Source organism: Magallana gigas, chromosome 5, assembly GCF_963853765.1.
Source record: "Magallana gigas chromosome 5, xbMagGiga1.1, whole genome shotgun sequence".
NCBI lineage: Eukaryota > Metazoa > Mollusca > Bivalvia > Ostreida > Ostreidae > Magallana > Magallana gigas.
In genome coordinates this window covers 54,694,809-54,710,145 of record NC_088857.1, presented here as the reverse complement: position 1 = coordinate 54,710,145, position 15,337 = coordinate 54,694,809, and the positions used below count along the sequence as shown (strand labels likewise).

The following is a 15,337-nucleotide window of genomic DNA, read 5'->3' as shown; positions in this document are numbered from 1 at the left end:
TGCCACGCGAGTTTCAGTTTGTCGACATAATAGAACATGTGATTCATATTTTTGATTTATTACCTCGCCATCATATGTAATACAAATTCATCCTGAAATCTACCTACAGTATATTTAGAAAATTTGCGGAGTGTAGTACACGCTGTGTATTGGTAAAAGATGTCACTGAGGGAGGAAATTGCCAAGTTGACCACCCCAACCCCCGTGTTCTGTGACCCAGAGGACGACATAGACGATGGTATAAAGTCTGAACGATAATATACTCTAGCTAAAATATGTCACGTTTTATAATTTGTTTAATAAGAACAGAGACATAAATAACAATCAAATAAAATTATTTATGTCTGATCAGAATTACAATGTATGTGATATTACAATATGCCCTTCTGGTATTAATTTTTTTAAAAATAAAACAGTCATCAGAGATTTAACATGCAAGTGCCTTGTTAACAATGAATGTACCAGTATTTAATTCATAACGATTGTGTACAGCCTAGGAACTACTAGTATATACCAGGACTATAAAGTATATAAGTTTTAAAACCCAGGCAGTTGTCTCTTAATTTTTTATGTATTACCTTAATGAGGATCATTTCTGGTTTTCCTAGTCACTGCCGCCAAATTAACAGAGAAGTCTGCAGATAATGAAGAGTTTGCTCCATTGCCAGCCAGTAAATTAAGACAACGAGTGGCAGCACAATCGGCAAGCACAGAAAAGAAGTATGCTGGTCGCAAAATATCCCGCTCTAAGTTGGTGGACCTCGATTCAGGTAGATAAAGAAATAAATCAGACATTATCATTGCAAATTGAAAAGGAAGAGAAATAATTTGATATACCGGTACTCTAAAACATGATCACTTTAGCTTACAGCAAATTCTTGCGATTCAGTTTTAAGAAATGTGTTTCAAACTTATCAGATGTACATTTATAAGAATCAAGATAACTTGCCCCTGGTTTTTACTGTACCGGTATATAGATAATTGACTCATTTATCTTCAAGTTTGTTGATGTTATGTTAAGGGTAGAGTGCTTATATTTTATCATCTTTGCATACTTTTTTCATCTTTAATGGCTTTATATTGAATGATTGACTTCATTCTACAGACAACAGTGAGTCCGAACAGTCATCAGGGAGCATGTCAGGTGAAGAAGATGAAAACAGTTCTCTGAATGATGAAGAGATGATGGTAGAGGAGGAGCAGGGTGATGAAGATGATGAGGATGAATCAGTAGGCAGCGAGGACATAAAAACGACAGAGGAGGTGGAGGAGGAGTTGTCTGCCCTTGGATTGTTCAAGGCTAAGATGAAATCAAGCACAGATACACAGCAGCCTGGGCAACAGTTTAGGTAATAACATACAAGTAACACATAAAGTATTATTCTAATGTATTAAATGACAGGCTTGAGTATGCTCTCAAAACATTTACAAGAGTCAGTCTAGATATAAAAAAGTAAAAATTAGGTATCTGCTTATCTTTACTTTATTTCAGACATGATGTGTTTCTGATTATTTTGTAGCTGACATCCTGTCAAGTATATTATCTTTTCCCCTTGGCTTGATTTAAAGTGAAAGTTCTCAACCTCTTTTTATTTGTACAAATCACTCAGCTCTGTTGTCTCTTTCCTACAGCAGTTCTCTGCCGTGATGTTTTGTATACCTATAGCAGTGTGTTTCTGATTCGTTTCCCCACAGTTTTGTTGATGATGGAGACTACAGTAAATACTACGACTCAGGGGAAGATGGTGAGGAACACAGTGATGAGGATGATGAAGAATCAGATGAAGAGGAAGAAGAGGAGGATGAGGATAAAGAGGGGTCTGAGGAGGAGGAGGATGAAGACATTGAAGATGAAGAAGAAGGTAACAGTTATTAGCCGTATAGTCAGCAGATTGCTAATACATGTTGTAATATGATGTTTATGGCTATTCTGTAAACTAAAATGTGTATATGATTTGATTTTGTTTGACAGATGAAGGGGGAATGAGCAGTTTCTCAAAGTCTCAGCTGAATGAGGAGATACAAAAAGGAGAGGCGGCCCGACAACAGTTAGGTCAGTGGACTTAATCTGTAGGTTGTAGGTAGAAACGCTACATTGTACAAGAACCCAGTAACTTTATGGAAAAACCTTGTTTGAAATAAGTTATAGACTTTAGAAAGATAAATGCTAACTAGGTAAAGGGGGTTTTTAAATGTATGTGTGCCTAATAAACTGTGTGTGTACTCTCATGAAATTGTTATTTAGGTTTGTGGGATAGCTTGTTGGAAGGAAGAATCAAGTTTCAGAAAATTCTGTCAGCTGTCAATCAACTTCCTCAACCTGACACCTGGAAGGAGTTTGAAGAATCAGGGGAAGACAACTTTAAAGAAAAGAAAGCTTCAGGTGTGGAAAAATACAATAGTGTTGAATTAAAACTAAGTGAACAAGTTCTCTTCACACTACAAATTTATATTTTGATTAAAACCAGAGTTTGAAAGCGAAGAAAATTAATTAGCTAATGTATTGATTTATGTGACATGATCTGTTTACAGCGAAGTCCTTGTTAGAGAATCTTCTTCAGAAATTGATCCAGCTGCAGTCGGTCCTTCTACTTCAGAATTCAGAAACTCAATACATTGAGTCTGGTCAGAAAAAGTCAGTAAATATAAGTTTGTGGTGGAATATAAAAATTTTACGATGCATTGTACTAATAACAAGTCAGAAAAATTCTGTGCTCTTTAGGAAGATAGGGTTCAGTTTTTAACTGTCATTTGTTTATAAAGTATGATAAATACTCTGTAAATAGCATATGACTGTCAAATCACTGATTAGGAAAATCAAAATATCTTTAACATGCATTGTAGGCCAGTAAAGAAATCGGAGGACCCAGATGATGAGGAGATAACAAGTGAATCAGACTCTGAGGAACCACATGAAGCGACAGGAAATGTAAAGGAGACTAAGACAGCCGTCAAACGGAAACTCACCACAGAGGAAATCCCAGAATTCCTGGCCAAGCGCCACAAAGATCTCCATAGTTACAGGTCAGGATACTGTTCAATTTCCCAACCAATTAACTTAAATTGCATAAATTAAAAAAAAAGAAATTGGCAGGTGGTCAGCGAGTTGAATATGAATTCTATACATGTAAATAGTGGAGGAGGATTTTGACTTATTTTGTTGTAGAAATGACACACTGCAGAAGTGGTACGACAAGACCCGACTACTGGGAGGGAAACTGTCCAGTAAATCCTTCAGTGGATTCGAGCAGTCGGCCGTGAAACAGATAGAGCAGGTAAGAGATGGAGTCCAGTTTGTGTAGCAATGTAATAATGGAGTGAGGTTAAAGGAGTTTCAATATACCTGATAGATTAAATATGGCTAATATGATGCCAACTTTTCTGAGTTGATGAGGACAAATTTCTTAAATTTTATGTGTTTAGATTTTGACTGATAAGGACAGACTGGTCAAGAGAACTCAGATGAAGAGGGCGAGTTACAGAGTGCTGGGTAAACCAGAGGAATCTCAACTCCCTGTACAGGAGGCAGAGGTATTCTCTCTCTCTCTCTCTCTCTCTCTCTCTCTCTCTCTCTCTCTCTCTCTCTCTCTTCTCTCTCTCTCATGCACACACACACACACACACACACACACACAAATGTTATATTTTATTTGAAAACAACAAAAGCAAAATAAATGTGCAGCAGTATTTGACCTGAGGGGGTGGTGCCTAATAACCCAACATCATTATTTTTTGCCTTTGTACAAATCAATTCAATTTCAATTCAATATACTTACCAATTAAGTGCCCTCATTAATCAAGAAGATAATATATTGATGTATACATGTACTGATAAGTGTTTCAATAAAATGTTGGGGTAATGATTCTTGGTGTTTTAGCAGGAGACAGAGAGGAAGCCCGCAGTACATACTTACGACCCCGAAATATTTGACGACAGTGACTTTTACCACCAACAGCTGAGAGAGCTCATTGAGAGGAAGACATCGGATATCAACGACCCCATTGCACTTAGCAGGTGAGGCCATAGTGATAATCACACACTAGCTCTTTTTCTGGTATGATGTACTCTGGTTTAAGTTGAACCTTTTTATTAATACTTCAGGGTGCCAATTTATAAAATCAAGTGCATTAAGATACATGAAGTTAACTTAATTTAGCTTGTGAAATTGATAAAAGGGGGTTTGTATAAATTATTTCAACCTGAAATTTATATTTTTTTCAATCTTTTTTTAAATTTCAATGAAAGAATATCTTACATGTAGATGTTTTGTGTCTGATGATCTGGAATATATTCTCTGAGTTTTGTGCATTGATTTTGCCTTTATTTATGACTTATCTCCTCTTTGATGTCTCTTTTTGCAGGCAGTGGCTAGAAATTCAGAGACTCCGCAACAAAGTGAAGAGAAAGGTGGAAACGAAGGCATCCAAGGGGCGAAAAATCAGGTGATTGCTAAGTTTACAGTCAATGCTAAAAAAAAAATCAGTTGATTGCTAGGTTTACAGTCTATGCTTTCTCTATATTAAGTGTAGAAAAATTAGTTGATTGCTAGGTTTACAGTCAATGGTAGAAAAATCAGGTGATTGGTAGGTTTACAGTCAATGGTAGAAAATTTTACAGTCAATGCTTTCTCTATATTAAGTGTAGAAAAATCAGTTGACTGCTAGGTTTACAGTCAATTGTAGAAAAGTTTACAGTCAATGTCTTCTCTATATTAAGTGTAGAAAAATTAGTTGATTGCTAGGTTTACAGTCAATAATAGAAAAATCAGGTGATTGGTAGGTTTACAGTTAATGCTTTATCTATTTTAAGTGAGAATTAGAGTGTTAAGGTCACCTTTTAAAAAATTTTCTTTACTGTCTTTGGATTCAGTGTTATAATTTTCAGTTCAGGTTGTTTTTTAAAGATGCATGAAAATAATTATTTTAAATCAAAATGTCATTTTCTGCTTCTTTCTCTTCAGTTTGTTAAAGATGGGGTAACATATTTTTAAACATTCTCTGTAAAAATTCAAAGAAAGAGCAATACTGAATTTAAACATAATACTGTGGTGCAAACTACTGATATGAGTGAAAGAACAGCAACTCTCGAGAGTGTAGCTTGTTATTTGTGTAAGGGTTATTTCCCTTTAATTGACTTCTCTATACATATTTGCAGATACCATGTCCATCCTAAACTGGTGAATTTCATGGCTCCTAAAGAAACCTGTAACTGGTCTGATGAAGCCAGGTAAAGATTAATTAAAGATTATTAATTAAAGAAACAAAATAATTGACATTAGCAGATTGTTTGTTTAGATCTTGAATACAAGATTAGTATTTCTGTTTTCAGGGATGACCTGTTTAAATCGTTGTTTGGTCAGCGGGGCCCTACAGCTCCCATCTCCTCAGACGAGAGCATGGTTGGACGATGATGACTCCTCTAATCACAGAAGAAGACTCGTCATGGAAACTAATTGATGAACATTGGATTCTTCGATTTCATTACCACCTTATCTTTCTGTCATTTCTTGTGTTAATTTTCTAAAGGCTGAAAATAATGTTTTATACATTTATTTAATTAAAAATTATGTCAAACACTGAAGAAATTCATTCCTGTTTTATTTTACATGAAAGGAGAGATTCCTCAATTGTATGAAAGTACGGCAGAATGAGAACTCTTCAGGTTGCCTTGTGGAGGAGATTGGTAACTTAAAAACAATTTATCAAAGAAGTTGCGCATGAAAAACAACTTAAAATTTCTATATTTTACCAGAATTTAATTGGCTATACAGGGGCATATTCACAATATTGGTCAAATTTTACTTTTTATTTCAATTATTATTGTTTAAATGTTCTAGTAATGCATTTCTAATAATCATGCAAATCAATGTCTGAGTGTCAGTGGTAGATATATTGGCAAGATACAGAGCTCGCAAATTTTCGTTTTGTATTTTTGCTTGTGCTATGTTTTTGTTTACATTGGAGCAATATACCATGTAAGTTCTTTTTCAAGCTGATTTTTTTCTATCAGATTATTCATTTTAAACATAGGGAAACAGTTCCTAGCATTTGTCCCATTCATGTTAGGTCTAAAACGTGAATTTTCTTTCCAACATTCAAAATGTTACTTTGTAATAGAAACATGCTTGCATAACAAAGAATTATGAGCTCTGTATCCTGCGTAGCCTGTCCAAAGTTAATTCTATATGTTTTAAGTAACCCACGCGAGTAGGTTTAGGAGAATTAAAAAATAACAAACCCACCTTTATTTTTATTTGATATTGACCTAGACCGAGTTTACTAAAATACTGCAATTTGTACAAATTTCAAATGTTTAGTGAACATAATGGACTATATTAGATATACAATGAGAATACCAGAAAAGATGTTTATTAAAGAGGTAACACTAGCTTGAATATTCATTGTATTTACATTTATGTAAATGAATAAAAATCATTACGGTACCGTAGTATGAAAATCTTTAACTTGAATTGACGTTAAATGTAGAATTAACTTTGGTTGGCCTTAAAACTCGATGACCGACACTTTAATTGAGTGTCGGTCATTTGAGTACAATTATTAGAAATGTCTTGCTAAGGCAATGTAAAAATTTAAAAATAAAAAATAAATTTTTACCAATATTGTGACCATGCCCCTCATACGGTATGTATTTTTACACGTGGCAATTAACCTTTACTGGGCATTTTGATTTTTAAAACCAAGTCCTTGTCAATTTCTAATGAGATCATCTGTGGGTCTCAATTTGCCTTGCTATGAAGTAAGGCAAACATATCTGTTGATCTAAATACAAATCATCTTGCACTAGTTAATACCAAGTATCAGTTAATATTAAGACCATTTTGAGGCCTGTCTCTTTCATCCATTTGAACTTCAATATTTTGTACCAACTGAATTTGCATCATCCTGTTTTGAATAAATAAGAAATGAGCAACAACCAAATTGCAATTTACAATTTAATATGTAGGGAATCGTTAACAAGTACAGTGAAAATGATTTGCGAAAATATTTCTATAGACAAAATATTTACAAGTATGAACAGAGTATTTACAACAACCAATTCTTTATTCATGAGCTGGTGAGATAGTTCACTTGGTAGCTAACATCACTTTAAAAAGGCTCAATCTCTTGAGTCTATATCTGGTTTTCTCTGCTTTTTACAAAGAATTAGAGGACCAAGGAATAGCTTCCCTTTCACTTGAACAGAACAAATGAAGTTTGCAAACAGTAAAACAAGAACAGACAAGGACTTGCCATTTAAAAGAGCATCACAGACCAAATCCTGCATCTGACAGAATAAAACTCTAAAATATAATGTCAACAGGCCGGCTCCTGTGTACAGAAACCAGGTAAAATGTGATTCAGCACTGTACAATGGATTTAATAGTCAGGTCTCACCTGCCTAAAACACAGGTGAGACTGGATTCACAGCCACAGGTATTCTCTATAAACCAATTTTTATCTGCCACATTAAAAAGTTAATTTTTGGTGTATAATCAGCAAACTGCTGCTAAATTCTATTGAAATATTTAATTATTTTTATAAAGTAAAAAAAAATTATATTCAATAAAATGTGGCATTGAAATTCTTCAATTGCTGATAAAAGGTGGTTTATGTTTACACCTCATTGGAATCCATCAAGATGAAATAAAAAAAAATTTCACTGATGAACAAAATGTAAACAGGTTACGTCAAGGCAGACAAATACATTGCATATTAAAAGCACAGGATGGTGACATGATGAACATCTTGAGATCGTTGGGACACATATAAACACTGAATTCCAATGATCTATCATCAATCTGTGTGAAAGTTTGTCAATTCGTGGAGAACCCCTCGCAAGGTGCTTGTCCTACAGTACTAAGAGATATGTGTGATCTGTTGATCCTCGTTGAAGCAGCTGCCATGTAACTGTTTATGTAATGTACTCAATGATCTGACAGTCAAAGATTTACTGTAAATAGGTACCTCAAAACAGAATCAACATCACTTGTTGTTTTAGTACCACACGTTAAACAGTCAGTAATTTTTTCCTAACAAAATAAATAAATTCAATCAAATGCAGTATGGTTTTAAGTAATGCCCAGTAGATACTCTGAGGCAGTATACCGAGACGGGGCAGTAATAAAGACAAAATGTTTGCCAAGTTTAGTAGTGTACAAGTTTCACAACTTACCAGGAATGTAAAATTTGATTAGCACTCCAAATTACTATTTCTTAAAATCAATTAAACTGAAATTAATTTAAATTGTATGAATAATTAAGCCTTTTTGGTCCAACAATTGCACAAAGATATTCATTTTCTGAAAAATTGGCCCCCACGATTTCCATGATTATCATATGATTATCAACCATTCAATTTTCTTAAGTTTTCCCCCCTTTCTTTAAAAGAATTCCTTTCCTGTTTCAAAACATATACTTGTTGACAGAATAGTAGTTAATATCTGTACTCGAAATGTCACACAACTATGATCAATATACAACTTAAAGACAATGAACCAGAATGATTTGATGAAATCTTTGTACACAAATTAATTTGTTGTCATAAAAATAGCATTGTCAACATCTTGCACTCTCTCTCTCTCATGCTCCTTTCACACATCTCGCTCCATTTGCACTTCTCGAAAGTTGTCTCGGCACTCGGCTACGTTGTAAACTTGTTATTCTCAGTTCTGACACGATTTGATTTGCGGGCAGTGAATTTGGAGTCTCTACACAGCTGACATGTGTACACTTCAGGGACATTGTTCTTGCGGATTTTTGCACATGAGAAATGAATCCAGGTTTCGCACTCAGAACACTCGATCATCGGTCGTCCCGCATATGGCTTCATACAGAAACAAGTGATCAACTCGGACTCCTCCTCTGTAAAATAATAACACCAAATGTAATTTGCTAAGAAATTTCAGTCAGATTTTTTATCAATATATTCAGCAATTTAGAAATAATTAACTGCTTTATAATGACCTTGACATGTTGATTAGATATGATGTGTTTTTATCACGTACATGTCAATTTCATCAACACATACTAAAGTGTTGTTTTTCTATAACTTTTAACTAGATAATTATTGGTCAATCTGAGAACTGCTTAACCAAGTGTCTCCTATTTAACTGCTTTTTCCAGTCACAAATAAATAGTTCTACATAGACTGTAGTTTAGAGGTCACTAGAGTCAGTTTTTTTCACTTATTTCACATGACTTAAATGGGCCATTTAATGGTCTATGATCGAGGTTAGATAACTGACCTGAGTCATTGAGTTCCTGAGAACTGGAGAATTGGTGGGTGGGGCTGCCGGCCGACAGCGTGGTGTCCGAGGTGTAGCTCTCGGCGGTGCTGCCGCTGCTGTCCAATGGACTCATGTTGTTGTGGGATCGCAGGTCCTGTAAAAGATACACAGTTCTCAATATCAAACATCTGCTGCCTGAATAAGACCTATCTTGCATATTAGTATCTGAAATTTACTGAGTAACTGTATTTTAAACTAAAATCAATACATGATGTCATTAGATAAAATCAATCCATGGACGTGAAAATCAATATGTTTTTCCTGTCATTTAGCAAGTGCAAATAAAAGGATCATTAAAAGGGAATTGTCATATAGGTTTAAAACTTGCAAAAATAAAATGTGTTTGTACACATTTCATGCTTTAAATTATTTACCTGGCAAATACTTGCTCACTTTTCATTTACTACATGTACTCACAAATTATCATTTTGATAAAACAGAATCCAACCCCCTAAAGGTTTTATGTTGACATGAAATATTCTGATCTACACAGACTTCTCAAGGTTGTTTATTAATTAGCATACAAGGTGTGTTAAAATCCTCACGCAACTACTACGCACTACAGGTGATCTCCAACTTTTTGGCAAATCTTCAACATCCGGCCCCCAGATTTAACCAGTCAATATAACAGTGACAATTAGGTCACCGGTACGGGACACTACACAACTTGTTTAACTACTTATCATGCAGACACTTGTCGGTCTACACACGAATCAATAGTCGATCCCAACTGACAGCACAAGAAAAAAATTTATCTGCGTATACTATTGATTTCCATTGGTTCAAGATGGGTGCCCTCAGTCTGTGTGGTAATTTTCTCTTTCACTTGTGATGTGTTTTGGGAGAATTTAAAGACTGGAGATTGATTTTTAGTTTATCTACATGAACAGGATTTTGGTGTTGATTCTCAACAGGATAAAGCCTCTTTCTAGTGATTACTGATATCTGAATGCATCGTGGCCATCAATGTTAGCTCACCGTAAACGACAAGTAATCAATGCTAGGTGAGACTAAGCTAGTCATCTTGCTTCAGTAACCAGGCATATAATTAAATTGGAATCATCAGTGCATATCCTAATGACAGTAATATCAAATACACAACATCTACCACTCTGTAATCTCTGGGACCCCCTCCATTTTGGCTATGTTTTGTACTAAAGAAATGGGAGCAATCTTTGCTGTTATCTTTTTCCTGGTTTATTGTGAGAAGTCCTTTAGATAAAGCATGACACACATCCCTATACTTCCTCCAACCCTTTCCACCCCCCCCCCCCCTTCTTCCGACTAATCCCTTGAAGGTGTACTAGAGAACTAAAATGGCCAGAGCAGTCTGATAGCAAATAATGAATCGTACCTCACTGCGCTGGGTCTCGTATTGAGTGTACTCCATGATCATCGTACAAAACATGAAAAAATCCTCCTTGGTTTTCTTGCGCCTCGAAGGTAAACTTCCTTGATGCTAAAATAAAAACAAAGAGAAATCTTTTATCAAATTTCTGCAGAAAGCTGTCATTATTATCAATTGTACTTCTGCCACCAGAGGTGTCCACACTACAACCACCCAGACATAGTTCAGGCACCCTCGGGCTGATATCAGTTCACTGGTAAACACACAAAATTTTTAAAAAAAAATATCAGAGGGCAACCCGAGCTATCAGACTTGTTTACTTGTAGAGGGGAGCGGTAGGAGTCCGTTCTGCTTCAGGGGATGAGTATTATGGGGTCACTAATGGTGTAACAGGCATCACATGTCGGGACAAGCGAATGGTGTGATGTACCTGTATCCCCTACCTGTGACAACATGGATTTAATTAGAGAATTAGAGCTAACACTAAATAACCAGCGATTTAGGTGCAGACAAGCACATAGAAATTTCTCGTAATTATACACATGAGTCATAATCTTGACATACTATCATTACAGCAAAAAATCAATAAAAATAGGAGAAAAATATGGAAAATATTCCTTTTTATTTTCATGAAAAGAAATCTTTATCCTACCTTCAGTGAAACTATTCGCATGTTTTCTGACACATTTTATTCCGTTTTGTGAAACAAACAATGATACTGCTCTCCACAGCTTCTAGTACTGATCTGTACACAAGCCTTTTAAAATGAACTCAATGCCATTCATGTAGTATCATAGGTCAAAGTTCTACCCACGGATCTCATGAATATTCATGAACCTCCTCATTATCTGCTTTTGCCGCCATTCCAACAAGAAAGAAAATGGCCGAATGATTATTTCTGCGCAGTTTTCTAGCGTACCAGTTGAGAGGTGGCTAGTACCTGGGTGACAGTTTTGGCCCCAATGGTCAGTAGCTGAGGGAATCACTAAGGGTTTGAGCTGTTACTCTTTCCTGTTCCATATAACAGAGAGAAACTAGCAGGTCATTGTTGTGAGGAATACACAAATAACAAGGGTCATCTCAAAAGTGATAATTTTTCTTCCTCTTTCTGATGTAATAATTTAGGGACTAGATTTATTGGAATGGCTAGCTCATTTACTTGCACTATTTATTACCATGAGTTTTTGGATTTTGCAGGTTTTAAAAAACATTTGTAATTTTCATAAATAATTAGATTTGCAGTCAAGCTCTAACATTGAAATTAATATTACGATATTATGTAGACATTTAACAACTGATTTCTGACTGTCTCACTTTCAATTTTATATATTTTCATCAAATCACTGTTCCACCACAAAGAATAGATATTCTATATGTATACTTGATTGACCACAAAATACTATTTACACAATGTTTACGTCAAATTTCAAGGGTAGTTTTCTGGATATCATATTTCCAGTCAATACATTTTTCATCTTATGTTATAATACATGAATTAATCACTTCCATAATCTAAATGTTTCTTTAAAAAATTTCTTACATTTTATGTGTAAACTAAAGATGCAACCAGGAACCTTGACCTTCTGCCAAAACTTGTTTACAATGCTCTCTGGGAGGCAACGGGGTATAACCTTACACTTCAATGGGTACAAACCCTTCACAATAAAATTCTAAAATATCCAGAAAACTGCATCCTTTCTTCTGATTATCAATTGTATGTAAAAAGTTAAAAAAAACCCTGCATACTTGATGAGTTTAGGTACTGGGTAATAATAAACCTATACATCACAAATACTCACATTTAACATCATAGATTCCTAGAAACTGTAGTATAACTCATTACAACTACTTGCATTCTATTAGAGTGTATGCAACAAACAAAACCAAAACCCTGGTTACAGCTATCAAAGTCTTTTGTAGCATCCATACATTGATAAATGATCTGATGATAAAGTCTCTAATGCTACCCACATCTCTAATGCAATGCCCACATCAACAAACCTAAATTTAATTGACAAAATATTTTGCATGCAAGCTTTTCAAAACTGATAAACAAGTCTCTATTTAGCATTCCTCACCCCTAGACGTGCCACCCCAAGCTTCAAACACGGGCAAGAACTTCAGAGCTTCATTTCATAAGAGTCAAAAACATTTTTGTATTTTCATCATGTTGATAGTGAGCAAAATTTAATTTTTCACTGGAGGGTGATGTATGTTTCCTATTTACTCTAATAAATTAAACAATAAATATACATTAATGCTATATTGGTATATAGAGTCTGTGAGGGAATTTCTATCCGTTCTATAGTATAAGCATGCTAAAACAACAGTGTCATCGAACAGTGCAAGGACAATATTGATATAATTGTGCATTATCATTAAGGTTTGTCATGTCTATGAAAATGTTTATGAATAAATTTTTCGTTCAAGCATTTCAATGAATTTAACTTTGTTCATCGAGAGGGAAGCAGTGTTTTAAAATCCTTATATGTACAGTATAAACAACAGATTTGAAGCTGGTAAGAGAAAAGGGGGGTCTGAAGTGTTGTGGTCTTAATACAAACTGGATGAAAAATATATTCCATTGAAAAACCTAGTATGTTGGCATTTTTTATCTTATCCTGATTCCTATTTACCTGAAATGTAGCAGTATGATTGCCCAACTTCACGAAAATGGCTGACCAAAATGAAATGGCCGCCATCTTGACGAGCGTCAAAATCGACATATTATCAAAGAAAATTACTGTTCCCTTACCTCGTAGTCGACCTTTCCCATGATTTTCCTCTTTTTTGGTGCTGAAACACAAATAATGTCCAAAATAAGTAAGTTTTAACGAAAAATATCCAATAATACACTAAAAATCAACAAGAGATGGGATGACAGATCCAAAAAATCTTTTCACTTGTCGACAACAAAGTGACAGAAAATTTCTGATTTGATTGTTTTCCCAACAAATCTGAAAACACATAGTATCAAAAGAAAGAACTTCATTCAGTAATACACCTCAAATATTGACGAAAACACAATTTTTCCAATACTCAAACTGTAATGGCGGTCTATTGTGTGAATGAAGACACAAACCCCTCTTCAGAATATTTGCTGCATACGCTTCAGAAAGTCTATGAAACAATAAAAATTTGCGTAAATATGATAGAATTACCTTTGAAGACTTCTTCTGTCATATTAATGCCAGTTTTTATGGTATGGAATTCCTATAATCCACAGTGAAATCAAAATCTCTGACGCTCGCCGACATTAAACGGAACAACTTCGTTAGAAATGTGATCCAACGCTTCGTCCCACTTGCCCCGGCTTGCAGGTCACGAACTCTCTAATTTGCATATTTGTGACGTTACTTTACCGTTAAAGATCTCAGTGCGCGGATCTCAGTGTCCTAAACTATTGCCCATCAAAAGCAATGAATAGGTTGACGCGAAAATAATTTACATATAGATTATATAGAAGAATTTTATTTATTTTCTACTAAAGTTCTTAATTGTTATGTAATGAAAATACCACAAATCAATTTAATAAGATATAAAATATATATAAAAATGTATAAATAAGACATACTTGAATTCATTAATGTTTAGTTAAAGGAACCTCTCTCTCTCTCTCTCTCTCTCTCAGCGTTTATCGAAATATGGGAATTGAAAAGGACAATTTCTTTTAATTATTATAAAATAATTGCATTTTACATGTACATATGTTACTACCCGGGCATTCATTGTGAGGGGTATGTTACTATAAATTCCAGTCTAGTTTGTCATTACGGGGTAATTGGCACACAAGTAAAAGCACTGGCAAAGAATACTCTGAGTCAGTTTTCCCAGCGTTTGATGTGTACCTTATATCCACCACTTGACCAAATGTTTTGTAATTAAAGCTGTTTCTGTCACACTAAAAGAATGAGTTTATAGATCATGCTGAGCATTATATTGTTTCTTTTTTTTTATCTTATACAGGTACATGTATATATGCACCAGCGTATTCTCTTATAAAAAAGAAATACATGTACTAATTAGATGAGACATTTAAGGAGAAGAATCATTTGTAAGCCCATTGCCCAATTTAAAAAGTAAAATTTAACATATAATTTGAATATCAAATAAATAAATAATTACATGTAATACTTAAATGTCTCAAATTTGCTACCTTTTTGTTAGAAATTTATCAAGGACTAAAAACAATTGTTTTACCAGTGATTTTTGTACGATCAAGTAAATTTTTACGCTTTCCAAACATGAGCTTTGTCAAACACCACAGTCAGAGGTACAGCATTATGGAATAAGGAGAGAGTATTTAGTCGTTCTCTCTGAAATAATGGCCATTTGATAGTACAGCTTTGTCAAGGATTGACATTTTTGCAACCTTGGATATCCAATCACTGCAAAATATCATGCAGTGTATACAATGTTAATTTGTAAAAACTCTAAACGATGAGTCTACTCATATAGGTGGAACATTTCCTCCAAAGTTAAATAATAAAATCCTTTCTCTTTTGGTTTGTGCATAATACAATCATCCCAGAAAACATACTTAACCCATACGAGTTACTTATATGTATAAGGTGAAAGTTAAAATTTTCCCATTTATATCAATAAGTATTCTGCAGAGAATTTGATCTTAAACTTTGAACTTTCTCCACTTTTGTCCCTGTCATTCAGCAAGGCATGTCTCTTTGCTGTTAGTTGTATTAAG

General features: G+C 34.6%; 2 protein-coding genes across 4 annotated transcripts; one reads left to right on the top strand and one right to left on the bottom strand.

Annotated features, from left to right (window-relative positions):
• The first annotated feature begins 23 nt into the window (after positions 1-23).
• LOC105336176 (protein AATF) lies at positions 24-5,585 on the top strand. 2 transcript variants are annotated; one of them, XM_034459961.2, is made up of 14 exons: positions 24-238; positions 609-770; positions 1,106-1,349; positions 1,696-1,862; positions 1,973-2,053; positions 2,246-2,383; positions 2,533-2,635; positions 2,845-3,024; positions 3,167-3,275; positions 3,424-3,531; positions 3,882-4,015; positions 4,363-4,443; positions 5,156-5,227; positions 5,330-5,585. In XM_034459961.2, exons 1-14 carry the CDS (start codon positions 160-162, stop codon positions 5,409-5,411), a joined length of 1,740 nt encoding a protein of 579 aa, XP_034315852.2. In that variant the 5' UTR covers positions 24-159; the 3' UTR covers positions 5,412-5,585. The 2 variants fall into 2 exon arrangements, with proteins under 2 accessions (XP_034315852.2, XP_034315846.2); XM_034459955.2 differs by having other exon boundaries at positions 3,879-4,015.
• A 2,693-nt stretch (positions 5,586-8,278) lies between these two features.
• On the bottom strand, positions 8,279-13,953 carry LOC105336163 (PHD finger protein 23B). Of its 2 annotated transcripts, XM_011440356.4 has the most exons (5): positions 13,797-13,953; positions 13,391-13,431; positions 10,642-10,746; positions 9,246-9,381; positions 8,279-8,862 (listed from the first exon to the last, which is right to left on the bottom strand). In XM_011440356.4, exons 1-5 carry the CDS (start codon positions 13,816-13,818, stop codon positions 8,642-8,644), a joined length of 525 nt encoding a protein of 174 aa, XP_011438658.2. In that variant the 5' UTR covers positions 13,819-13,953; the 3' UTR covers positions 8,279-8,641. The 2 variants fall into 2 exon arrangements, with proteins under 2 accessions (XP_011438658.2, XP_011438660.2); XM_011440358.4 differs by lacking the exons at positions 13,391-13,431; positions 13,797-13,953 and adding an exon at positions 11,288-11,442.
• Between the last annotated feature and the right edge of the window lie 1,384 nt (positions 13,954-15,337).

Coding starts and splice junctions, on each gene's coding strand:
- LOC105336176 (XM_034459955.2), top strand. CDS start 160: ATGTCACTGAGGGAGGAAATTGCCAAGTTGACCACCCCAACCCCCGTG. Junction 4,016..4,362: donor GACCCCATTGCACTTAGCAG/GTGAGGCCATAG, acceptor CTCTTTTTGCAG/GCAGTGGCTAGAAATTCAGA. Junction 4,444..5,155: donor TCCAAGGGGCGAAAAATCAG/GTGATTGCTAAG, acceptor ACATATTTGCAG/ATACCATGTCCATCCTAAAC.
- LOC105336163 (XM_011440356.4), bottom strand. CDS start 13,818: ATGACAGAAGAAGTCTTCAAAG. Junction 13,432..13,796: donor GACAGAAGAAGTCTTCAAAG/GTAATTCTATCA, acceptor TTTGTGTTTCAG/CACCAAAAAAGAGGAAAATC. Junction 9,382..10,641: donor ACGAGACCCAGCGCAGTGAG/GTACGATTCATT, acceptor TATCTTTTACAG/GACCTGCGATCCCACAACAA.